Source organism: Toxoplasma gondii, chromosome IV, assembly GCF_000006565.2.
Source record: "Toxoplasma gondii ME49 chromosome IV, whole genome shotgun sequence".
NCBI classification, from domain to species: Eukaryota; Apicomplexa; class Conoidasida; order Eucoccidiorida; family Sarcocystidae; genus Toxoplasma; species Toxoplasma gondii.
Window position 1 is genome coordinate 1,284,294 of NC_031471.1, and position 26,016 is coordinate 1,310,309.

At 54.5% G+C, this 26,016-nt stretch overlaps 2 protein-coding genes across 2 annotated transcripts; both read left to right on the forward strand.

The window, feature by feature from the left end:
* Window positions 1-323: 323 nt before the first annotated feature.
* Window positions 324-12,160, forward strand: RAD5 (SWI2/SNF2-containing protein RAD5). Its single transcript, XM_018782928.1, has 9 exons — window positions 324-2,616; window positions 3,296-3,634; window positions 3,965-4,089; window positions 4,376-6,118; window positions 6,715-6,845; window positions 7,130-7,299; window positions 8,389-8,640; window positions 9,227-10,240; window positions 10,555-12,160. Exons 1-9 carry the CDS (start codon window positions 1,636-1,638, stop codon window positions 11,044-11,046), a joined length of 5,247 nt encoding a protein of 1,748 aa, XP_018638002.1. The 5' UTR covers window positions 324-1,635; the 3' UTR covers window positions 11,047-12,160.
* A 3,938-nt stretch (window positions 12,161-16,098) lies between these two features.
* Window positions 16,099-25,667, forward strand: AP2IV4 (AP2 domain transcription factor AP2IV-4). The gene has a single exon (XM_002369745.2). It carries the CDS (start codon window positions 17,017-17,019, stop codon window positions 24,235-24,237), a length of 7,221 nt encoding a protein of 2,406 aa, XP_002369786.1. The 5' UTR covers window positions 16,099-17,016; the 3' UTR covers window positions 24,238-25,667.
* The last annotated feature ends 349 nt before the right edge of the window (window positions 25,668-26,016 follow it).

The window sequence follows — 26,016 nt, forward strand, 5'->3', positions numbered from 1 at the left end:
AGCCATCGGCCGAGATTGACATGCAAGCTTCAGCCCGCTTTTCCCCAGGTGGGGTTGCAAAGTTTCCCTTCTGGGCTGGCCAGCGCTTTCGAGCAGGGCAAAGCACCCCCCAACGCGAAATTGAACCTGCGGTGACTTGATGCTTTAAATTGATCGTCAAAATATGAGTTTGCCTTATCGGATTGCGGGCCATGAAGACGGAGGAAAGCACTCTTCTTCCATCCACGTTCCCCTCCCTTTCTCAATTTTTTCTGAGATATGCGGCATCTTTCCTCGATGCCAGCCAACTCTTCTTCCTGTCGGCCCAAGGTGAACGCGTGGAGGGTCGCGTCTTGTCTCCACTTTCTGAGAGTTCACGTGAAGGATTGCATTCTGCAGCCGTACGGCCGCACTCTGTCGCCTTTTTTCCAGGTAGTTGTCTTTCTCCTTCTGGAAATACTGCTCTTCAGTCTCACTAGTTTCGCCTTCCCAGTGTGCGTGTCTCTCTCCGACTCCCTGAAGGTCGTCCGTCTCGATTCACGTCAACACCTCACCAAGACCCGAAAAAAAGTTTCTTTCCTTTCTTGTTTAGTTCAGATGCCACGTAAAATGGAAGAGTGTCTGCTGTTTCTTCTGACTGCTCCTCCGCCTGCCTCTTACAGGTGCATGTGTATCCCTTCTTTCCCTCAATGGTTCTTGTGCCCCGCCCCCGTTGTTTCCCCTGGGGTCTTACCTTCTCTTCCTCTATCTCTCTGAGGTTCGAACGTTGAGGGCCCCAATGTTAATTCGTGAACAATTCGTGACCTGAAGCGTAGTCCCTGAATCGATGATCGTTTATCTGCAGAGTACGATCTGTTTTCGTCCGTCCATCTTCGCACCGTGTCCCCCGTTTGTTTGACTCTTTTCGTTCTACTTCCAAAAACACAGAATTTGTTTCATCTCCTCAGCCGCGAAACTGTACAGGGTGTGTCAACTAATTTGCTCCCAGTGAAACTTCAAGTACACGGCGACACGACACTCCAAATCCTTTCCGCTCCTTTCTCTGCTCTCAGAAACCCTCTCTTTCTTTTCAAGGGCTTCCTACACTTCCTCGCTTCCCCGTCTGGTTGGCTCTGTACTTCTATCGCCACGCTGAGGACTGAAGCGACAACCGGTTCTCTTCCGATTTTTTTTTTGACCCATAACCAGCACAGGTGGGAGGTTTTCGTGTGTGACTCTCTGCACCCGAAAACGTCTCTTTCCGTTCTCATTCCATGATTCCGCCCTTCTTGTCCGTTGTTTTCTACCTGGTCTGCTAGCCTCTCCCTTCGTATTTCTGGTTGGCACTGTGCTCTTCCCGAAGCCCCCATCTCTCAGCTGCGGTACTTACAGCTGAGGTGTCGATTCGGGCTGCCTGCGTGCACCCTCCGAACTCCTGTCCTTTCTGGTCAACTCTTGCCTCACCGTGTCGCTATGCGTATCTATGAAGCCCATTTGTGTGCACTTTTTCATGTCGCATCTCTCATCTGCTTTCTCCATCTTCTTTTCTTCCACCTTCTTCCTCTCCATCCTCTTGTCCTCTTTCAGCCTCTTTTCTTCTAGCCAGTGAGTCTCGTGTCGCTGCTCGCGGTTTGTCTCTCCGAGGCGAGAGGCCGTTGGTTCCTCTGTTTCCTCATAATGGACAGCGGGTCTCGTCAGGTGCTCAGCCGTCTTGGAAAGCTGTCGCGCTCACAGAAGACGCTTGTGGGGCAAGTGACGAGTCTCCTGGGGGCTTCCGAGGAGGTCGCTCTCTCGCTCTTGCGCACGACGAGCTGGGATCTGAATGCAGCCGTCGACCTCTTCTTCTCCCAGTCCCCGCCACAGTCGCGGGGCTTCCCGTCTAGGGCTCCAGATTCTGCGAGCATAGAGTCCGTGCAAACCTCCTCCCTCTTCACTCCTGTCTCCGCCTGGAGGAAGCCGGGCAGGGCTTCGCGGGCCTCAACACCCGGTTCGGGTGAGGCTGCGAATCCGTCCTCGCCGATTCTTCTTGAAGACGACACGAGCGATGGAGAGACTCCAGAGACCCGCACGCAAGAGACAAACTTCGATCTGTCGTCGCATACAGAAGGACAAGGAAAGGCGAACGCTCCGGCTAAGGCCCCCCAAGAGACGGGACCCGAGAGAGGAACCTCGAGTTTGACGCAATCATGCGAGGAACGGAGTGCGTGGACAGCGGCCGTGGATTCGAGGCAGGTGGAGTGGCAGCAAGAAGAGACCTCGAGAGTGGAGACCCGAAAACGAGGGTTATCTGCGACGCGGATTCGTTCTGGAAAGACTGAGAGCGAAGCCCAGGAGGCGGCGAGCGACAAAGCGGCTGGCTCCGACTGTCGAGACACCTCACACACTCGGTCTTTTGGAGAGCGCCCCGCAGCCAAGCGTACGAAACTCGGAGGAGATTCGCTGAGTTGGAGGCAAAGCCGCAGAGAGCAGCGCTCGACAGAGGCCGAGAAGTTGCTAAAATTCCTGAGGCAGAAATACGCCTGGAGAAGCCAAGAAATCCTTCAAAGCCAAAATCTGCTCAGCTCCGTCGGTGTGAAAACGGACTGGACCGCCTACGTCGGCTACCTCACTCTTGATGCCACCATCATAACCGCGGCCTTCACCCGGCCGATGCCCAGTGTGCGTGCTTTGCGTTCGTTGTGTTTTTCGAGCATTTGCCTTGCAAAAGGGCGACTGGGGGGCTTGCTCATTGCCAGTTCGTTTCAAGGGCTAGGTTTCCAGACTGGCGTAGTAGACGCATGATCAGTTTGCGTTCGAGCTCGGCGATCCAAGTCTCTCAAGTGTCGCATATATATGTGCTCAATAAGTAACTTTGGCGAGGGTGGATGGGTCACGGGGCCGTGAGATTAGCTGCTCTCTTCTTCCGTAGAGCCACACTGGGTCTAGGCTTCGACCGCACCAACAGGGGCAATACCTTTAGCTTCCAGGGAAAAACTTTTGCCGATCGAATAAGGCAGTTCAGCGCTTTATTTTTTGACCACCCGAGGGAGGGAAATGGTGTAGAAGCAACCGTACATGACTTGATTATCTGCGGGTATTTTCGCTTTCGAAAGATGACGCATCCTCAAGAAAATTCGAGTCTAAATTTTGCCTTCATTACGAGACTTTCTCCACCTCTAGCTCTCGGAGGAACAAATCCTTCACCATCTCTACCCAGATCTTTTGTATTAACAGAGATTTACTCTTTCTCTCTGCACAAGCTGAGGGACGAATTTCAGGAGGGTCCGAGCGAGAGCTGTGACCATTTGAACTGAGAGAACTGGAACAGTAAATGGGATGTGTCTGGATTTTTTTTCAGCCGCACATGCGTTTTGTGGGCGACGTCCGCGTCCAGCTCCCCGCGACGCGAGGACCGTTTTTTCTTCCGCGTAAAACAACGCCGAAGCTGTATCGAGTGGATCCGGGGTTCGCCGAGATTCGCGAGGATGCGAAAGAGCTCTTCGCAGCCAAGGGGCCCACGGGACTCGGCTCTGCCTCAGGCAAGAAACGCACCCTCCCGCCTCTCACTACTTTGGTCGAGAATCTCACAGACGCCTCGTGCACCCTGCGGCTTCTGTTGGGAGAGCGAGAAGCTGGGAGGATTCAAAAGACTCTTTCTAAGGAGCTCCTTCTTCTCCTCCTCCTCGATGTCATCAAGGTACAAAGAAATAGCTGCCTGCTCATTGAAAAAATCGCCCGAAAGCCGTGCATCGGGGTTTCTCCTTTCGAAGCATGCTCACCCTTTTATTACCTTCAGACAATTGTTTCTTGTGCAGAAAACACAGCCTCTTCTCTTCCCACACTTACTCTCTCAGAGTTCTTTCAACCTGCTCGGGGCGTGCATGCATCGTTCCTTCTTCCCGCCTACTTCGCTCTTCTCTCGCTAGTTTCTGCCAATACCCTCGTTCGTTTTCTGAGTCAAGTTCGTCTCCCTCGTGGTTTCGATCGCCGATTTTCTGACCTTGTTCTCTTTTCGGCCTCCACGCAGGTCCACGTCTCGTGGGTCCCCGGGGCTCCTCCCGCCTTTCCTCTCCGTGTCGGCACGACGGTGACTGTGGCGGTTTACGTCTTTTTAACGTCGAATCTCTTCAGTCTCGAAAGGGCGAAAAACAGGTTAGAAATGCCGGTAATCAGAAGTGAAGCGGCCGCTGGCACAAGAACCCACGGTCTCTGCATTTTCTCTGCTGCCTACACGTCAACTTTCGACGTCTCTGTCTCCGTTCTTGTCCCTCTTCCGTGGAAAACCGTATGTGGGCAGTCGATGGAGAAGATGCTTATTTTTTCTTTTCTCCACGCTCCGCGCCGTTTTGTAGGACCCTCTGTTCACTTGTTCCTCGTTTGCTTTCGCGATCCTTTCTGGAAGTGACTCCGTCCCGACCTTGTTCCTTTCTTTCTTCAGCGTGAGCTTGGATCTTGGCGGCCAGTGCAGCCACGCGCTGGCGACGCTGTTTCAAGCCGTTCGGGCGCCTTTGAAGAGCAGAGCAGATCTTCTGGGGTCTTCGCTTCCCTCGCCTGTTGCGTCTGTGCCCTCGAGTCCGGGTCTCTTGACAGCTCACCGGGTGCTCGACGGCGGCGTCTCAGTGCCTGACGACGAAAACGAGGAGAAACAGAGAGAGGAGGACAGGCCCGAAGACGAAGACGGGGAGTCTGAAGACGAAGAAGCTCTGGACGCGGGGAACCGTCTGTCCGATCTCGTGCTAGGGACTGGAACGTTTCTTTCTTCCTCCACACTTCCCCCCGCAGCCGCTTTCTCGCCCTCGCCTGTGAATTCGCTCGCTTCCGTTTCTTCGAATCTCGGCGGGGAGACGCCCCCTCGAGGGCGGCTCTGTCCTTCGCGTCGCGTGTTTCGGACGACGCTTCGGCGCTATCAGGAGGAGGGTTTGCACTGGCTCCTGTCTCGGGAGTCCAGGGACTTTGACTTCTCGGCGGCCAAAAAGAAGATGGAAAAGTGCGAGCATCCAGACCAGCAGCTGGCGTTTTTGCCGCCTTCGTGGCATCGCCTCGAGCTCCCGTCGAACCTGCCGCCGTGGCTGTGTGCGTCGCCAGCAGACTCAAACGAACACCGCGGGGCTCTGAGTGGTGACAGGGAATGCAGGCGGTTCAGTGAGAAGCGCCCGTGGGCGGGCGAGGAGGCCCAGGAGGCGCGAGAAAACATTTGCTCGTGGTGGCAAGAGAAGAATGGAAGCCGGCAGAAGGCGACCCGTTTTCTTTTCTGCAACTTCGACGTCTGCGCCTTCTCTCTCTCGTGCCCGACGGCGTCGAAAGCGGTCACAGGAGGCATTCTCGGAGACGCCATGGGCCTGGGGAAGACTGTTCAACTCCTCGCTCTGATTTCAACGGATCTCCTCCCTGCCTACGACCCCCGACGGGCTCACGACCGGTACGCGGCGTCGAGAGGAGACCCTCCGGACTCCGACTTCGACACCGAAGAAGAACGAGAAGGCGCAGGGGCGACGAGGCGGCAGATAGCTGGACCTGAAGCTGAAGAGAACACGAGCGAGGAAGGGACGTCTCGCGGCCGAGGGGACACAGAGAGTTTGCTTCGCGTTGCGTCCCGACCCGCGAAGGGAGACAACCAGAGACAGTGTTCGCGTTCCTCGGAGACGGGAGACGCGGAGACACTTCCTCTCGCTCCGCCGCCTCCCCCCGACTTGGTTGCGCAGCATTTGAAACCCGATGCAGAGGGCTACTACCCCGGGGGCACACTGATAGTAGTTCCTCTCTCGCTTCTGTCTCAGTGGCGCGAGGAGATTCGGACGCACATGCAGCCGGGAGTCTGCTCTGTCTACGAATACTATGGTCCCGGCAGAAACAAGAGTCCCGCCTTCCTCGCCTCCCACACCCTGGTTCTGACTACCTACCAGACGCTCGCCACAGACTTCCGCCAGGCGGGGCGACACCAAGGCAACGCAGCCAGTTCGCTCGCCGTGAAGGTTTCTGGAAACCAGAGCGCATGCAGTGTAGGCTCCGGACCTGAGAGAGCAGACAGAGAAGATCACAAGCATGCTCCTGGAGGAAGGACCTTCGCGTCGCCTCTCCACGCCATTTTCTTCTACCGCGTTGTCCTCGACGAAGGGCACATCATCAAGAGCGCGCCGTCCAGCCAGAGCCAGGCTTGCTGTGCGATCAATGCTGAAAGAAGGCAAGGCGAAGGCCGAACACGGGGACAACCGAGCAAAGCAAATGGGCTGGGAAGACCAATGGATCAGAAAACCGTTTGCGCGAGAAAACAGAAAAACGCAGTTAGACAGACGTGTCTGGTCCATTGTGGCAGTTGAGACTAGTTCTAGAGACTAGGAACGTCTTTTTAGCTACAAATGAATGTGTGAGTTTGGGCGTAGATGCACACAGAGGTTCAAGGTTGAAGGCTGAAGTGCATTCATCTCTACACTGCATATATGCATATATATATATATATATATACATATATGTATGTAGGTATGGGTGTGCTTTTTTGCTTTTCAAATCAGGCATTTCTTCTCGCAAACGAAGAATGCCTTGGAATTGCCGCCTTGCGTCTTTTGTTTTGGGGGGAACAGCTTTTCGTGTGTAGAGCAATCATTCGCGTGAAACCCATTCGTTTTCAAACGTCATTCAATTGAAGAGGGAGCCCCCTTTTTCCAAGAATGGAACACCAACTAGATGTGTGACTCGAGACTTTGTCGAAAGTTTAAACGGTGCCTTTCTCGTGGACACTTCTTCGTTTCACAACTTTGTTGGGGTTCCGTGGCGTTGCAGGTGGATGCTCACGGGGACACCTCTGCAGAACGACGTGAGCGACGCCTTCGCCCTAGTCAAATTCCTCAAAATTCGTCCTATGGGAACGGCGGCCTGGTGGAACGCGCATGTCGCGCAGCCTATGGAGCGAGGTAAGTTTGAGAAACTGCAGTCTCCATAAAAGGTCCCTCTAAAGTGAAGGAAAACAGGCGCTGGCTGTTCGCGAAGCCTTTATCCCTCTCCAGGGAGAAATTGCCTGTCAACGCTTGCAGCCCAAAATGTGCTCAAGCACTATACATTTCCTTTATGAATCTAAATAAATATATATATATATATATATATAAATGTGGACATGCGTGTATGTGTGTAGAATTGTGCAGTTGATCCTACAGGCGTTTGTGTCGACTGTTTTGTGTTTTCGCTGTGTCTTTCGCAGGCCAGACCTCTGTGGCCATCAGCACGGTGCGGAGCCTCTTGCTGCCCCTGATGCTTCGCCGGCATGCGAACTCGAAGGGTGAAGACGGAAACCCAATTCTGCCCCTTCCACCCATTTCGTTTCACTGTTTCAACGTTTGTCTCACCCCCTTTGAACGCGCACTGTACATGGTAAGCCTCGAGACGTCAGAGTGACCTGATTTTCCATGCCCCCATCACCTTCGAAAGAGCGTGCGTTCTTGATTCAAGAAACTCTGAATCCAAGGATCGGAGGAAAGCGACATAAACCGTGTGCGAGCGAAAGGATTACTCAGACGCGAGGACGATCAGGCTCCTCTTCCTGGGGTTTGCCCTGGTTTGCCAGGATTTGTGTCGACCCTTATAACTGACGGTTGAAGAGAGTCGAGACGAAGATCGATGGAAAGCGACACAAACACTCCGTTCTTCGTTTAGGGGTGAATGGAAATTCATCTGTGGTAATTCTGAGCTGCAGGAACCGTGCACTCCAGACAGGGGTACGGGTATTACTCGACCGTCTACATAAACCTCAGAAGCGTCTTGTGCATTTTGTAGCATCCAGCATGCAGTTGAAGAAGTGGATGCAAGAAATGCAGAGCTCGCCTGGCGACACACGGAGCCGAGGAGACATCCTGCGACTCCACTTCCGCACATGCCTCTGTAGGGTGTCTGCGTCGAAGCTTGCATGTGCATCTGGAGAGCAAAATGTGGGGAGAAAAGAGATGAAGGCGGGTGAAAGCATGGCTGCGTGCGAGAGAAGAAAATCGACGACCGTGGAGATGTACCATGCGTAGAATCCAGGAGAGGTGAAGAACCTTTCGGCGGTGGTTCATGCTCATATGTCAGATCCTTTTTCTTTCAGGGGCTTGTTATCCTTCTTGTCTTTCCCCTGCCTTCTCGTGCTGGTGCCCCCTCGCCTCGATCCACCGCCGGTTTTGGAGGTGCACTTCCCTACTTCCCTCTGAGGCGAAGCCAAGAAGCGCGAATGACAAAGTGTTTATGTTCACAACTCTCTAGATGCGTTGGAGAGCGTTCGCGGGCATGTGAGTCACATTTTTTTCCGTGTCCTTTGATTCTACCTTTCCCCTCGACTCTTTACCGTAAAACACTCTCTGTTTCTGTGATTCTGTCTCCTCTTCTCGCGTCTCATTTCTTTGCTTTCTCGCCATCTTTTTCTCGCTTCGACTATCCGTTCGTTCCTGTCTCGTCACGCTTCTCCTCTGATGTGGGTGCTCTCTGCAGGCGTTCTTCACGCGAAGCCGAGAAGAGTTCGAGAAACTGTTGAAGGCAGGAGTGGTTATGACCAACTACTCGCATGTTCTGTTGCTTCTTCTTCGTCTGCGACAGCTCTGTTGCCACCCTTCCCTTGTCACAGCCCGAAGCCGAGACTTGCAAGAGCGCATTATCTCAGGAAGCTCAGAGGACGTCGATCGCCTTCTGGGTTCCCTTATTCGACGCAAAGAGATGAGCGCTGCTGCTGGAGAGACAGCACACGTAGGTTGGCGAACGACGATTCCACTCCTCTCGGTTGGGTAGAGGTCGTTCGCTGTGCATTCTCGCATGCATCGATAGTGAAGTGTTTCCTGTTGGGGCAGCCTTCACAGATAGAGTTCTCGACAGGCACTCAGCTAGGGACTGAGATAGATAGTCTTCCTAGTCTCAAGGGGTGGCGATATGGAGCCAAATGGAGTGTCATGTCTCGTTTCTATCCTGTCTTTGGCGCTGTCTTTACCTTCGGGCTTTGTCGGATCTTCTCACCGGCCCTTTCCTTAACTCTTCTTTCTTTTAGAGCGAAGTCGAACCCTGTTAAAACTTGATATTCGTGCGAGCTGCCCTCCTTCTGTCGCTGCTGTTCGCGTGGTGTCTTGTCTTTCTTCTTTTGTCTCGTCGTCTCGTCTCCTCTGTTCTCAAGCTCCCGTTGGGTCCTTGACTCTACAGTAAGCCTTCAAAACGTAAGTCTCCGACAGAGCTAGGTTTCAACGATGCAGAATTAAATGCCCCTGTATTCGTTCACAGTCTCGATGGAGGGGGACTTGCGTGCTCCACCATTTGCTCGCCATCTTGCGCCTCTGCTTCGCAGGCGTCGCCACACTTCGTGAACAGCGTCGTGCAGGAAGTGCGGGAAGGTCGCGTGGAAGATTGTCCCATTTGTTTGGACTTTCCTGCGGAGCCGGTACTCTTGGTTTCGTGTTGCCACACACTCTGTCACTCGTGCGCGGTGAATTTGTTGCGGAGGAAGCGAAACGAGTGCCCGATCTGTCGGCGGAAATTCGAGAGGAACCAGGTGAAGCTTCTCCCGCCTCCGGCTCTTCTCTCTGCGGCGAATGCCGAACCCAGCAAAACAGGTAGCCAGAGAAGTGGAGAGACAGCTCAGAGTGCGGCAGCCGGAAGCGGTGAACAGCCTTCGAGTTCGAGTGCAAACGAGTGCGAACAGACCGGTCCAGGAAAGAAAGACGAAGAGTTCTTCTTCAGCACCAAACTAAAAGTCGCTATCGCTCTCGTGGCCGAGGATGTGCATCAGGGCCGCAGCTGTGTCATCTTTTCACAGTGGACGTCAATGTTGGACATGATCGAAAAAGGTTTCGCTGAGTACGAGAGACAGCGAAACAAGCAGGGAGAGAGCAGTCAGGCACCCCTGCTTCCGTACAGAAGACTCGATGGCAGTATGACCAGCACGCAAAGACAGGCCGTGTTGTCTTGGTTCTCCCACAGCAAGAACGCGACAAAGGACCTTGCGTTCTGGGCGGAACGTGAGGCCGATGATGGAATGGGCGCATGCAACTCCCTCTCCGCTGGTCCCGAGAAGAACCATGAGAATTGCGGCGGGGGCCCGTTTGCAGGAATATTTCAAGATCTCAGGGACTCGAAAGGGGACAGGGATACTGGACTAGTGGCAACGAAGCGCGAGATAGGGAATGGATGCACACTCAGGAGACAGCGTGATGACGAGGAAGGACGAATTCTTCTCTGCTCGTTGAAGGCGGGGAATGTGGGGCTGAACTTAACGCGAGCTTCACGGTGCTACCTCATGGACGGATGGTGGAACCCACAAGTAGAAAACCAAGCTATGAAACGAATCTGGCGATTTGGTCAGGTGAGACCGTAAAACAGCGACATGTCGAGATGTTTTCTTTGCCAGCTCAGTTCCTTCTTCAACTCTCTTAAGGAACGGGGACTAACAGAAAAAGTTGCAGACACCACGGAGTAGAGTTTGTTACACTGTCCCGCTGTGCAGGATGTCCTACTTTTTAGGGCTAGAGGCTGTGATACGGTGTTTGTGGGAGTTTTGCCGAGATACAGGTGTGGATGGTTCGTGGCTGGTGTCTTGTGTTTTGGAGAAAACGAGGGGGCCCGCGATTGTCTCCTTACAAAGGTTTCTTCGTCTCCTTGACTCTTTTGGATTTTTAGGACAAACCCGTAAAGGTAGTTCGCTTTGTATGCGTTCGGACAGTTGAAGAACGTCTAGAAGAAATCAAGGAGTTTAAAGGCTGGATGGCTCGCGGTGTCTGCGAGATTGGCTCAGGCGTTGATGAGGTAGATGGGCAAGGCGCCCCAAGTTCAGGAAGGTCTGAGTCATTTGACGAAGATAAACAGAGAGGTCGTCTCTCTATCGACGAGTTGAAACGACTGTTTAGAGGCTTCGAAACTGAAGAGCTCACGGGTGCAGAAATTCGTGACACTCGGAGATATCCAGGTCCTGCGCTGGAACAATTCGAGACCGGTGAAGCGGGTAGTTACAACATAGAAGGCAGCGCCGAACCTGCTACACCATCACTAACGGAGCGTCCAGCGGCACATCACTCTCAACAGGAACTGACCAACGCGCTGGAGGCTGCTGACACATCGATGAAACAGTCAGGCAGTCCATCCAGCAGTTCCTTACAGGACGCACCTGTATAACACTATCGAGGAAGGAAGCACTGTAGAACATTTTTGTGACACGAATCGTGACTTTTTTTGTCTGCGGCAACTAAGTTGCTCCGAGCAACATGAAAAAACTGGATCATGGGGCAGCCGGAAAGTTGCATGTTTGAATATTAGTTAATAGCTTTTAGGCAGAAGCGCAAACACAAGACCTTCTCAGCAGGTTGCTGGAAGCTGAAACTGCAGGGTGTACCGTGTCGTCTCGCATGAACCTTCAGGCACAGGGCCGGTTGGAAGAGGATCTCAATGCCGTCTTCAGTTTGTGTTATTTAAAGTGACAAGACTTCAATTAGTTAATCCTTCGGGTGTGGACAAACACCTTGGTGGCAGTGGCGAAGAAACAGTGGAAACTGCTGTATAGTCGAGCGTGAAGCAAAACTGCAAGTACATCTCGTTTCAGCGCCATGATTTCGGGCCCTCTCGAGCGCAGTAAAAAGAAACAGTCAGAACAGGAGGTGGGGGAGATAGCACCTCATTCCAGTGATAACCGCAAGAGTCTGGTGCGACGCCACTTGTGAACGAGAGGAAAGTCGGTCCTGACGCAAACTCTCGGCGGCCGTTCAGTTTATGCTCAGTGTCAAGGCTCCTGTATTTCTATCATGTCAAACCTGCCAGCCAGCGCATGTGTAAGCTACCCGTTTTTCAGGAAACACAGCTACCGAGTGGATTCATTCGCTTGCTTGTTCGTACGAAAGGAACAGTGAGTGCCAGGGTGAGCTGGTATGGGGCGATGTTCGTTTGAGTTATGCTTGTCCGCGAGTTCTCATTGAATAAGTTTTTTTTATGTTCTGGACGCGAGATTTGGAAACGGTATGCTTCCGTGTCTAAATGGAGACATCTGGAACGAACATGTCAACCACTGAACGGGGCATGCATGGTCTACAGTCGATACCCGGCCATCTGCAGACGTGGGCGCAATTCTCCGATGTAGGGTTGAAGTTACTCTGCCTTGCTGTACCCCTACAATGCAGGTCAGCCCCCTCTTCTGCAGATGGTCTCGCCGTTGTTCTAAATTTCACAGTGTCACGCTTGGACTTTAGCAACAGATGCATGAATGATTTGTAGGTGTCCGTCTCTTCGGGACCACGACAGTGACACACACGTTGGTCATCAGTGTTCCCTTTCACTCCCTCTGGCTAAAAGGCAGGTCGAGAGGCCGCATACTGAGACTGAGCGTCTGTACCGGCATGCGTTTCTTCACTGGAATGGACTCTTCGAGTGTTCAGAGCTTCCTCAATATCACGCCGGTTCGAGCTCGCGAAGCGATACAAAAGCGGTCTGCTCAACAACACAAAACACGCACATACGAAGTGGTTACTGTCCCGTGTCTCGGATATTTTATAAATGCAACTGTATCACAACAGAGAACATGGTAAGAGTGTCACTGAGAAAGTTCTACAACAAAACCAGGGGGCCTATGATGTGAAAATTGACGTCGCTGCACTGCTAGTTTAACGACGGGTAGCGGTTACTTTATGCACACTTCATTTTAGTGGCCTCTGTCTACAGTTACACCGAAGAACGGGCATGGTGGACGGCATACTAAGACGGCTCGTTTATGTGCCGAACTGAGCTGCCATGGCGAGGAGAGCGTATGCCAACAGCCTGTGACTGAGGCCAAAAACAGTTTTGACCTTTACGTTTCTACAGAGACTGCAGTCGTTATTCTAGAGGCAACCGTGTCTCTTACAAGCAATCACGAGGCTCCCTGATTATGTTGACCGCCTCTTCCAGGATGTCCTTTGCCAAGGGTTCCGCGTCATCCAGGCCAGTCTCGCTCAAAAAGACAGAAAGCGTATTGTGATACCGATTGAAAAGAAGGTATTCTCGAATCATCTCGTTGATAAGAACGTTCAGGCGCGGCGGCTTGTCCGGAGCTTCATTCTGTAGGCATTTGTCACACTCAGCGAATTACGAGGGAACAAATTGCCATTTGGCAGTTCAACGAGTACAAGACCTCCGCGAATGTACACTCATTTGAGCAAATCACTAAGATCGAATACTTCCATCTGGCAGAGGGCCGAGCGTTAACAAATAGAACGCTTATCTAACATGTGCAGAGGGATACTGATCCTGTCTGGCGCAGTGCACGGTGCTCGTCGTGGGTCTCAGTAAAGCAGCTTCCAATGTAAAGCAAGCAACGATCTTCCCCGTCGATGCCACACTTCAAAAGTTTGTAGCACTATCAAAACTCAGAAACCATTTTAGTTTTACACACAAGGGGAGTAAATTACAACATGAGGGTCGTATCGTTTTCTAACCGAGTGGTGTCAAGTGCGGCCAAATGGTGCGCTGCAGCTGGCAGGTAAATCGAGGCTGTCAGCCTGAAAAACAGACATTTGAGTGATCCACAGAAGGGGACCAGGACATCAGACTTTCCGCTAAGTAGAAGATCACTCAACTTTTCTAGTGAAAGCATTGTGAGACCAGAAACTTGGGTCGCTGATGCAGTACCCGGTCTTCCATGGAATGATATATTTCTGCGCGGAGACGAGCTCGAAGCCCACTGAGAAACCCCCGGGATTGCAGTGCCTCGCGAACCAGGTCTATCAGTTCCCTCCGTTCTGTGTTCGACATGATGGCTAGGGGGTGGAGTAAACCACCGGATCCAATAGCGGAACGACGCTGCTGGAGATTCACGTTGTCAGTTAGCCACTTCTCAATACACAGATTTAAACCATCAGCACCAGCGGAACCGAACCAAGTTCAAGAGATGATCCATCTTTTTCCCTCCCTAAAGTGCCCGTAAACAGCAGACGCGATTTGATGTTTATCCGTAAACATGCACCAGGGCTGTATTGCATGCTAGCGTGTTCTACTTATAACAGTTGGCTGTGATCTCGATATCGTAGGTGCGCAGCGACGCTGCTGTTTGACGACTCGTTTCAACGTGGTCGGTGGTAAAAAGTAGCGTGGTGTCAATATGCTTTCGTCTGTAGGCTACTGGTTGTTCTGGCGACCATGGTTATCTCAGTGTGTCGCTAGAAACAACAGCAACCGACGTTGACGTTTGCGCAGCCGTCGATGCGTACAACCAATGGTTACTACACCTGAGTGCAATGGATTACCGAAAAAATGTGTTTCAGCAATTTCGCTCATCAGCAGACGAAACTGCAAGCCAATTCACTTGAACAGTCTAGTATGTTTATCAGCACCACTGGATCACGAAAGCTCAGCTTGATCGCAAGTCCAGGCCAGAAGGTAATCAATTGCTCTTACGCTAGGGGGCCATGTGCAGTGTGCTGCCAGCTCCATATGAACTACTTGACATTTTTTACATAGGAACGCATTACCAGCGGCCATCCTAAGGAGAAATCCCCCATGTGCCTTCATGACTCTTCCCTGGTGTGATAGGCACAACGAATGGGGGGCCAACGCAACTATTGTATGCTTGGCGTAGCGACTTGTACGTTTCCCCTGTTTTGTGAGTCACAACTGAGCAAACAAACATATCCTTGAGAAATTGACTGAAGCAGCATACGATGCTGGATTGAGTACACCTGTGAGTTGGCTCCTATACCTCCTTTCTTCTTTTATTGACTTTTTTAGTCTCCTCTTTCACAACACACCATCAATCCATTCACCGGCTCTTCCGGCGACACAACAGTGTTTCCCGCTATACTTGCCCGCAGTAAAGCATCATCCTTGACAGATGCTGCTTTGTTAAATTCCTTAAGCACATGCCTGTTCCGCTATTATTATCACATAGCTACTTCCGTACAGCGCGTGGTACAGTCCGCATCAGCACCAACTTCATAGTGTATACTTTTAGACAGTGCTGTGACAGTTGCCTCCCCGATTCTCACCTCAACCAGAGAAGATAGCTGTCTGAAGAACGTCACTTCTCATTAGTTTGATTCCCATCTGAATTCGCAGCGGCTACAACTATGGGAACGTATTTGATTAACTGGAGGACACTCGCCACCAATGTCTCTGCGAAAGCGGAACAGCTAGTAGGGAGGTGGCTTTCTCAAGGCTTCTTGAAGTCCAGAGGCAGTTTGGATCTTGAGCCTGCCGTCGGACACTGGAAACAGGATAATTCCACTCCATCATGGTTTCGGTAGAACACACCAGGAGTCAAGTTATTGAGAAAACAAACCTATCTCGAAATATTCGTCAACTGTAAGAAAATTTGGAGGTCATCAAGTAGTAGTTGATTTCTAATTGACAAGCTAGGGTTTTTTGTCCTGGAAATTCCTTCAACTGGATATAAATTTTGAATCATGGCTAATGAGGAAGCTAAATATATACGAATGTGTTTTCTATCCACAGATAGAACCCTAAATCGAAAAAAAACACACCGTTGCACCCGATTATCATTTTTATTGACGGTGACGGTGGTACGGTTGAAGCTCACGAGACCAAGACGAAGAATCCAAGGCAAATCCACTATATCCTCTTGTGAACTGCCGCGTGTGAAATAGAACCACCAGTTCTCCATGGTGAGAGAAAGGCTTTTCTGGTTTTTCCCGCAACGCAGGCATTGCAGACGAACGGCTACTGACCCCCTCCAAAACTTATATTCCCCTTGATCGCAGTCTGGAAATTGGACGCAGCTGCCTTGGTTCGCTGTCGAAGAATCGTTGCTATAATTCGAGAACCGATGCACTCGTCTTTTAGAAAGTGGTCCTCCTGTTTGGCCCGTCTGAACCCGGCAACTCTTTTCCAAGACACAGCCTCCAGAAAGAATCGTGCAGGGGGCACGGGCAAAGCCTCCCGCCTTTATCCGCGAGTGTGGCCGCCCCTTGTCTGCAACAGATGCCGCGACCCTGTCAAATCAGAGCCTTCCTGTCGCGGTGGTGGCGGTCTTGAGATCGCGTCGAACGCACTCACGGTGGAAAAGGCCGCTCAAGTGAGGCTGCCCGTTTCAGCAGACGGCGCGAAACGTAGACGGCCTCAGCAGCTGGGGTGGCTCTGCGACAGTGTCGGAAATTGGCAGCTGACCGCCTCTCAAGGACGTCTTGACTCGTGTTGGTTGAAATCCGCCTCCTCGTCCCCTTCCCGCCACCTCTGTTTTTCTGTCTCCGACTTCTCTGCCTCTCGAAAACCCTCCTGATTCCCTTTCACCGGAAGAATGAAAAGAACGCGGTGCCACGTCCTGTTTCCTTCCAGCGCGACACCCGGACCCAGTCGCCGTTTGAGCTGTCCTAGGTCATTCGCACTGCTCCGGCGCGCGTTTGTCCTGTTCCCGTTCTCAGCAGTTTGTTGCCGAACTTTTTAGGTTTTCCCGCGAAAGCTTCGTCCTAACACTGCGATTTGTTCGGCGAAGTCTGCTTTCCGGCCGCCCAAATGCGTGGAAACCGATGCCTGGACATGGTGTAGGACACTGGGACAGGAAGGTGTTCGCGCGCGCGTTTTGCGTCGTAGCGCTCAACTCTTCGGCAAGACAAGCCGCAGAGAGCCTCTTTTCGCTCCGTGACCCGACCGCGTAGAGTTGTGTTAGGCTGTTGTCTTTCGCCCGTGTCGGCGGCATCTCAATGACATTTGCGAATCCGTCCGAAAACGCGTCCGATTTCTGTCCGTACAGAAAACGCTGTCTTCTTCAGTGAAGCCCCGCCCGTCTGAAACCCTTGTTCGTGGGGAGGGTGCTTGTCTTGTCCGCTCCACGGAGACCAGTCCATTTTCCTTGAATCCTGCTGTTGCTATGGCGCTGTCACCTTGGTGAAGTTTTATCGCTTTCAGTTGCGAAAGGGAATGCATTTTCCCCGTGAAAACTGCGGGTAAAGTCTAGCGACTCCACCCGCTCGTCTTCGCGGGCACCTGGGCGGGTCCGGCAACGAGCGAGCGCTAGCTGCGCGTCCGGGAAGACAAGTGTCTTTGCGAAATTCCTGCGTTTTCCTCGTCTCACATCCATCCTGCCTTTTTGTCCACCTCTCACCCTTCCGATTTTCTTAGTGCCCAAAAACAAGGCAGTGGCTTCCACAGGCAGTCCTCACGCCACCCACCATGGCCGCACCCGCACCGAGCGCGGAGGCCCGGCCCGCCAAGAGGCGGTGCTTCCCGTTGCCTCGGGAGACTCCAGTTTCCTCCGAAGACGAGACACGGAAAACTTTGCAGCACGATACTCTAGGTTGTCTCCCCCGCAGCAGCTCTGGACAACCGGAGCTGGCAGCCGCGAGTGCCGCCTCTCAAGTGGGACATCTGTCTTCAGCGGCTTTACTTCAGCTGGTCCAGACACAAAGCGCTGGAGGAGTTCCTCAAGCCGTTCTCCGCAACCTATTTTCTTCGATTCACCGGAATCCGAAGCCCCTTCCCGCCAACGCGTTGGCTGCCACGCCGAATTCGTCGCTCTACGCCTCCCTTACCTCGTTGTCTTCCGCTGCGGCGCTTCCAGGAGCCGGGCCGGCGTATTCTCAAGCGCCGTCCCCTGCGTCAGCAGATTTGCTGCAAAGCGAACAATTCAGAAGCGCTGCGAAAAACCCCTCTCCAAATGAGGCCTCTCCCATTCTTGCACTGCTGGGAGAGGCAGCGCGTGCCGCCACGACTCCGAGAACGGTCCCTGCACTTAGCGCGGTCTGCCCAGCCGCCTCATCAGGTGTTTCTCTGCCTCCTGCTTCAGATACTCTCGCTCTCGCCCAAAGTTCTCTCAGTTCCTCGACTGGATGCGCTTCCGACGTCAAGGCTTCTCGGCCAGAGGAACACCCCGCCTTCGCCTCTGGAACAGCCAATCGCCAGTCGTTGCTTCAGGCCCTGCTTCTGTCGACGGCCCCGCTCGCGTTTTCTGGGCCTTCCCTGTCGTCGGCTTCGACCACACTTCCGGCTTCCTCTGGAGCAGTGTCTTCGAGGAACGCGGGCGCCTACCAGTTCGAGAGACTGCTGCAGGCGGAAGCGGCGAAAGTCAAGGCTCTCCTGCCTAACACAACTTCCAAAAGCATGTCGCAGTCATCGGTGCCACAGAGAGACCTCACCCGAAAGACAAGTCTCTTCCCGGACCCACGGGGCCTCTCCGCCGATGATGCAAGTCGCCGATACAACACACGAGGAGCCAACAGCGGGGGCGCTGGCCTGCGACGCGGGACCGGCGTGCATGCGACGACTGAACAAAGCGGCGCATTGGATGCAGGAGAACGGACACGGCCCTTTGGAGCTGGAGAAGATGAAAGTGCGCAGGGCAAACCTGATTCTCGAGGACGACAGAGACCAGGTGCACTGGATGCCTCAAACATTCTTGGTCTCTTGGCTGCCTTCCAGCCCTCCCAGGCTCCAGCGATTCGAGACCTATCTGCTCCATCCCACCTCTCCGCTGCTGCGACAGGGGCGCTTCCTTTGACCGCGTCTTTCACAGCATCCGCTCTCGCCTCGTCCCAGTGTCTGCCTGCTGGTACCCCCGCTTCGTCTTCAGCGAGTCCTCCATTCTCGGAAGTTCTGTCAACCACTGAGGAAAGTTCGACTACAAAGGAGACTGACGCATCTGCGAGCACTTTGTTGGCTTTTCTCCAGAAATATAGTGCGGTCTCGGGGTTGGGAGGAGCTTCTGACTTCCTTGGTCAGCTTCAAGGGAAGACCTCTCTCCCGCCTCTGTCTCTGGCGGAGCCCTCGTCTGCTCTACCTTCTTCGTTCCTCGGAGGGTCGGACGGAGGCACTATCGACACAAGGAATGGGAATGGCGAGAAAACGACGCCGCCTATCCATCTTTTCCAGTCGGCGTTTCGAATGCCTTCGCCGTCTCAGCAGAACCTGTTGGACGCGTTGCTGGCATCATCCTGCACGACCGCCACATCCCGCTCGGACGGTTCCGGAAACCTCGGCTGTCCGGTGGTCGATGAGCGAAACGCGAAGCTCGCGGGTCCTGCACATCCTCTCCCTTGCTCCTTTCCTCAGATCTCGAGCTCCAGCGGAGAGCCCGGACGCAAGACCGGAGGTCGCGTTCACCGCCAGGGAACGTCCCAGAGCGGCGGTCGCGTGAGGAGTGGAAAGAATGGTGGCTCTGCAGCGCCGCCGCGACAGAGTTCGAGTGACAATGTGCCTTCCACGCCCACTGTCTCATCGCATGAGGCTCCGCACCGAGCAGGCTTCCCTTCTCAAACGCCGTATGAGCTATCTGCCTCGCCCTCGCACCAGCTCGACCTCCTGCGTCTCGGCGCCTTCCTGGGCGGCGCCGGCAAGCAGGACGCTTCAGTCCACTCTGATGAGACCGGCACGCTTTCCGGGGAGCCTTCTCATCGCAGCTGCTCCCTGTCGCGCGGCCTAACTCAGGAAAGCGTTCTCCAGCTCTCCGACACCACCAGCACAAGTCGTGAAGGCGAGCCTAACGAGCCAAGCCAAGGGTGCGTCAACGTTGCTGCCTCGCTGCCTGCTTTCGGTCCTCAGCCCTCGTCTGGCGCGGCCAAGGCCCGAGAAGGCCGCCGGGGCGCGGGCGGCGCCGGTGCCGCGCCTCCGGTACCCTTGAGAGCAGACGTGACGCTGGGCGGAAATCGCCCGCACTACCATGTGGCAAAGCAAGAGTGGAGAGTGCGCTATTACATGAACGGGAAGAGAAAGATGAGGACTTACAGCGCGAAGTTCTACGGGTACGAAACGGCACACACGATGGCTGAGGACTTTGCTCACTATGTGGACAAACATGAGGCCCTGCCGGACTCGATGATGATGACTGCGATGATGCTGCAGGCGCAAGCAAACTCAGCGGCTTCCTCAGGGCAAACTGTGCCTCTCGCACGTGGTATAAGAGCCTCAAGCGCTTCAACCGGAGCCGGAGGTCACGTCTCTAAGTCTGCAACGAAAGGGAGTGTAGCCGCTAGCTCCGAGGGTTCCACATCTATGGGGTCCGACGCGACTAGAAGCCAAGAGGGCGAAGCCGCCGAACTGTGCCCTCTCGCTGCAGGCCTTTCGCGCCCCCTCGCCTCGATGCACAGCGCAGCAGGCAATGCTGTGGCGCAAGGAAGACAAGAGTCGAAGGAGGAAGCGCCCGGTGGCCAAGCCTGGTTCGGAGAACCCGGCAAATTCCGGGCGTCTTCCGAGGCGGCTCTGTGCGGCTCTGGCTCTTCAGCTGAAGGCCGAGACGGTCACGAGAGTGAGGTCCTTTGGGCGACCTTAGGGAAAGTTCATGACGCGAGTCAGGGAAAGAAGATTAAACCTGAGAAGCCTCTGACAGTGGCTCGGGGGCGCCTTGCCCTCGGAGCAGAAGACAAGTCCCAGAATCTTGGAGTTGACCTAGTTGATAGCGGAGAGGCGCAGGGGCTGCCTGGCGTCCGCCAACCCCGTCAGATGAAGAACTCAGAAGAGTGCAGCTTGAGGGACAGTGACAAAGGCATGGCGCTGAGTAAACGCTTTGGGTTCCTTCCGTCGCAGACCCCCTCGTGCGACTCAATGACCCTCCCGTTTCCTGGAGGCTTTGACGCACTCTCGCTCTCGTCAGCCTTGTCGTCCTGTGCGTCTTTGCCGGTCGCCCACGAAGGAAACAACTTCCAGAAAGGGCACACGGGAGATATTGTAGCTCTCGCGTCGCAGTCAGGCACCCAGCGACCTGCTTCTGTCGTCCTGTCTCGGGATGCGAACGTATCGGGCTCGTCACCTTCGCATCCTACGTGGCAGAGAGAAGGGGCTGCTGTCTCGGGCCGAGCAGATGAATTTTCGTCTTTGAGTGTGACCCCGTCGACGGTGCCACTATCTTCCTTTACCATGGAGGACATCAAGGGCGAGAAAGGAGACCCTTCGCGTCGTTTTGCCCTGGTCGGCGAAAGCATGAAGAATGTGAGTGCACCCGAAGTCCAGGCGCTGTTCCCAACATCCAGCATTGCGAACGCTGAGCTTCTCCCTGTTGACTTTCTGCACTCCAACAGCTGCAGTGCAGACAAGCTGGAGTCGTCAATCCCTCGAGGCTTAGCCGGAAACAATCCGAGCATGACGGCGACAGCCGTTGCGGCGACCGCTGTTAGCCACCAGATCTTTGACACGATCACTTTGTTTGGTGAGTTCCTTCGCGAGTTTGCCAAGGAAAAAGTCAACGAGTTTCACGAGTACGGCCTTGAAGCCTCCCCTCTGACAGTCGAAGCCAGCTCGGAAGTTTCCCTGTTCGGAAAGGCGACTTTTGGGAGATGTCCCGTTGCCGGCGGCTCTACCCCCGCTGGAATTAGCAAGATGAGCGGCGAGACCCTTTCGGGCCTTTCTGCCTCGGAACTGTCTCTCGTGAGCGCCCGGACCAACACGACGACTGGGGAGGAGCAGTTCGCTCTTGCCCGCGGTTTGTTCCCTGGCGACTCTGAGGGCGACAGGGATGAGAAGAAGCCCCAGCTGAGCCAGCAGGAACTCCTCGTTCTTTCGCATGCACTTGTGAATCTCACTTCCTCGACCTACGTCTTGATGCACACGCTCAAGGCGTCTTTGTCCAAGTCGACGGAAGCCGTCCAGCTGCACCAGCCCCTGTTGGAGGCAGCTTCGGAGGCGAAGGCCACCGACGAGGCAAAGACCCGAGAGGAGCAGGAAAGCTCCGAGTGCGATCACGAGTACCCCCCGCGTAGCTCGCTCGAAGCCACAACGGGCGCCCTCCCCTTCCGGTTGTCACCGGCTCTCTCCGCCTCCTCGAAAGACCTGCCTTCGCTCTCGGCTTCGGCCTCGCTCGAGAGTGTCACGCCGTTTGCGGGGCTGCCCTTGGAGGAAGGGACGTTGTCTGCGTCTGTGGGCCTTGCGTCGAGCGATGACGAGCATGACACTTCCCTGCTCTTCAAGACCGAGGCAGCAAAGAAACGCAGCCTTTTCTCCACCGCTGCAGACGGGGACGAGTCCAGGACCTACAACGACGGTCTCGGCCAGCCAATGGAAGAAGAAATCAGGAGCTGTGTGAGCACGAGCTGTGGAGAGGCGGTGGCGACGACGACTCTCTCTGCCATTGGCCCGGGGACAGGAGCCTCAGGCGCGCTTCTCGACTCAGAGTCGAGAGAGAGCTTGGGCGAGAAGCCTGGAGCCGCCCTTCGCGCAGGTGCCCACACTCCTGCACCGAGTCGCGCGCCAACGCCGAGCAGAACGTTTTCCTTCACGAGCTCTTCCACTGCGACGTCTGCAGCGCTTCTCTGCGACTCCAACGTGGTGCATGAAAAACTCAGAGCTCAGGGAAAAGACTCAGAGGCCGGGGAAAGGAAGGGCGACAGCGAGAAAGAGGAGGAAGTCGAGATGTGGAAGGAAGAGGACGAAGAAGTCCAGAGGTGCACAGGAAGTGCAGAAACGGACAGCACAGAAGCGACGCGAGGCGAGGAGGCATGGCGACGAGGCAAACAGAGCGAAAAGAAGCCAAGTGTCATCACCACGGCGCTCAACTTGTTGGAAACCCACCGGCATTTGGCCCTGACCATCTCGCAGCTGAAGAGGCCCGTGGCACAGCAGCTCCGCTTCATTTTGCCCATTGCTGCTCCTCAGCTGCTTCCCTGTATCTTGCCGCCTGCTTCGTTTCAAGGCCCTGGAGAGAGTGGTGACGGAAAGGCGGAGGCGGAGGCCAAGGGAAGCTCTTCTTTGGGGCAGGTCCTGGAAACCGCGCTGGGCCATGGGACGAGACTCGCGCCCTCAGCTTCAGCGATGGTGCCTCCAAGGAAAGACGAGGCCGCGAGTGCTGTGCCGGAAGCCAAGACCTTCACGGGGCTCGCAAACGCTGGCGTAATGCGGGAGGCTGCGTCGCGGACTCTGGAGGCCGAGCAAGTGAGCAGAAAAAGATCGAGGGAAGAGGTCGTCGACAGCGAAACAGCAGGCGACGAAGGAGACATGGAAAACGTCCCTGAGACGCTAGACGCGACAACGAGTCCAGGGAGTCGCCAATACGACAAGAGCCCAAGCAACGGCGGCACCAAACCCCCTGCGACTGCGAAGAGTCGCGTGATCCGCGATCAGGCAGCCCTCGAGCGCCTTCTTCTCGCTCCTTTCCAGGACACACCGACCTGTTCGTGCACAGATCGACCCTGTCCCTGCGACCGCCAACAGGTGGCGGATATGATTTACCTTTTCTACGCGGTCCCGGCGCGCCAGCAGGCCGAAAGCAGCAAAGAGGGCAGCACACAGCGCCTGCAGTTCGCTGCTCGAGACACGAATGAGAGGAAAGACGCGAGAACAGGGGAGGAAACACAGGGAGGAGAAACCGAGGCAAAGGAGGTCATCCGAGACCCAGAAGAGCGGGGTGTATGCGAGGGGTCCTCCTCTCAGAACGCTCACACACAGTTCGACGCAGAGACTGCGAGTTCCAGCATGTCCTCAGATCCGAGAGCTGACAAGGAATCGAACGCACAAGATGCACACATGGCCGACAAGACGTCTTTTGTTTCCGACCTTCCCCAGCCCTCGGGAGAATTCGCGCCGTCGCTGCTCTCTGAGACGTCGCTCGACGTGGCGATGGCGGATTCGAGGGGGACGACTTCCGAGATTCATGGCTTCTTCACGCGATCGGATGAGCAGAAACGAGCCTCGTTTTCATCTTCTTCTCTTTTGGCTGCGGGACATGCAGTGGCCTCGTTCTCGTCTTCGCTAGCCGGCGTCGTCTCCGGCGCTGGAGAGCGAAGGGAATGCGCAGGCCCGAGCTTGGGGGACTTGTCGACCATTGGGCTCTTGAGTCTGTCCTACCCAGCGATGCTCGCTTTCATTCTCCCTCTCCAGTCCCTCCTGCACATGGTTTCCGGAATGATTTTGACTCTCCACAAGAAGCTAATTCACCGCTTCATTTGTGCGCATCTTCGCCTCGTCCTGGATGACGACATGCGGCGCCCTGCAGGCGGCGCGTTGAAGAGCCGTGGAGCGCACGGCGATACCGAAGCCGCAGAAGCACAGGTGGAGAGGAGGAGGAGAGAACATGAGAGAGAAGAGACCACGAATCTCGCCATCGGGTACAGAGAAGGCAACGCGGAAGCATCGAACACATTCCCGCTCGTGGACACAGTCTCCTCCCTTCTGTCCCCTGGCAGCTTGCGTCAAGAGAACTCGGAAGTCGAGAGAAGAGACAACGACGAGGAACGGTTGGAGCTGATCACGGGCATCGCACGCGAATCCCCAAAGCCCTCTGAAAAAGACAGTGTTTCCCCCTTCCTCTCGACAGCACCGTGCCCAGGAACAGAAGCCGAATCAAGCGACTGCTCGGCCTCGTCAGCATGCAGCGGCACCCCGACAGAGGGGACGGAAGGAGGCGAGACAGGAGATATCGCGTCTTTTCTCTCTCCTTCTGGCGACGTCAAGCAGACCATCATGCTCGCCTGAGGGCAGCAGGAACGCATTTCCTTTTCAAAATATCGTGTACCTAGCCTGCTCTCTACTTCGCAAGGCTGCCATGGAAGCGTTCTGCAGGGAAGGGCGGCAAAGGGATAGGCAGAGACGCCCCAGAGGACTGGAGGAGGATAAAGTACACACAGCGACATACACTAGATAGAGTTGGAAGATGAAGGAGCGCCAGTGTCAGAGAGGTTACAGGAGAGTTCGCGGCATTCGGTTTGAACAGCCGTTGTGGCTCTGTCGAGCTACGGCCCATGCAGAGACTTCAGTCCCCTCGAGTTTTTGGTGCGAAGACTGGGAAGTTCGCACGCCTGCTTCCATATTTGCTGTGCCACTCTCGGCCTCGTGTAAGCACAAATTGTTCGCGGGGGTTTCTGCTGCCTGTATACTTTAAGGTGAGGTCGACTGTCGACCGATTGTCGCGCGGCCGGAAGAAAGTATTTGAACTTTGTTTCTTCTTCCTGGGTCCGCATTTCTCCTTTTTCCGCAAGAGAGTGATAGGTCTGTCTTCCGCCTCCACCTGTGTCTCGACAGGACGAGCCTGCGCGAGAAAGGAACTCCGTTTTTTTGCTGAACACTCATGAGCAGCAGCCGATTGCTTTCGTTTTTTGTTGCCTCGCCACGGTGGGAGGAAAGCATCTGTTGACGGCGTGAAAAGAGTTTGTGGTCGCGCCTGTCCAGAGGCGCTCAAGGTGTCCGACGACCGCGGGCGTCCCTCCTCTACCTTCTAAACAAAGAGACGGTGAAGCACATGTTTGTGAAGAGTCACCCGAAACCGAAACTCGTTCAAGGCCCGCCTCGCGGCCTGCATCGTTCCTTGTTTTTCGGTGTCCTCCGCAGTCGAGCAAACACGCGGCGCAGCCTTCGACAGAAGGGCGGCATCGTCTGTTCAACTCCCTTCAGTCTGGTGCGTGTGCCATCACGACGGTTATTTATCCCGCTTCGCGAGGCGTTTCTCACGAAGGCGATTGACGTTGCGGATCCACTTGAAACCCGCATTCACAGGTATCTCGTTGTTTACCTGTATACATTTATCTCCATACATGAACATATGTATTTTGTCGTACAAATATATACATATATATTTATGTATCTGTTAGCTCGTTCTCGGGATCAACCGTGGGGTGCGGCCATCTGTATGTACATGAAATGTCTCTCCAGCGCCTCAAATGCGTTGTAAGCGAACGGGTCGCCGTCGACACAAATTTGAACGCGTTTCGCTGCGTCCGACAACTTTCACTTTCTGAAAGCAACGTGCGAAGAAACTGAGCAAGCCCTGCTACAGAACTCTGCGTCTTGCCTCAGCAACAGTCGCCTCTGGAATTGCCTGCGAGACCCCCGCAGACGTTCACAGAGACTCCAGAGCTTTCCACGCGAACTCTTACCGTTGACACCATCGCAGCTGCACTGATTCACGCTCTATGGGTTTTGTTCTCGAGAAAAAACGAACAAGAACGAAACTCAAGACTCTGGGCAAATGGACACGCTCGCGACTGAAGCGTTCAACCAAACTTTTTACTTCTTCAGTGGTGTGCGACAGAGGACCACCGAGTGGCGATTGCACCCTCGATTGACAGGCTCGTTCAACTCAGGACAACCGCTCCGGGCTTCATATTCCGTCCGAACGAGATTCATGAGGCGCAGCTGCAGAGCGCCAACCATTGCGATTCTGACGAGTTAACGCGCACACACCTCAGTGTCGAGTTTACTTGGAAGCACCCAGAAAGGCGCCTCGGTGAACGCGAAGCGAAAGCATGTCTCGCTTTC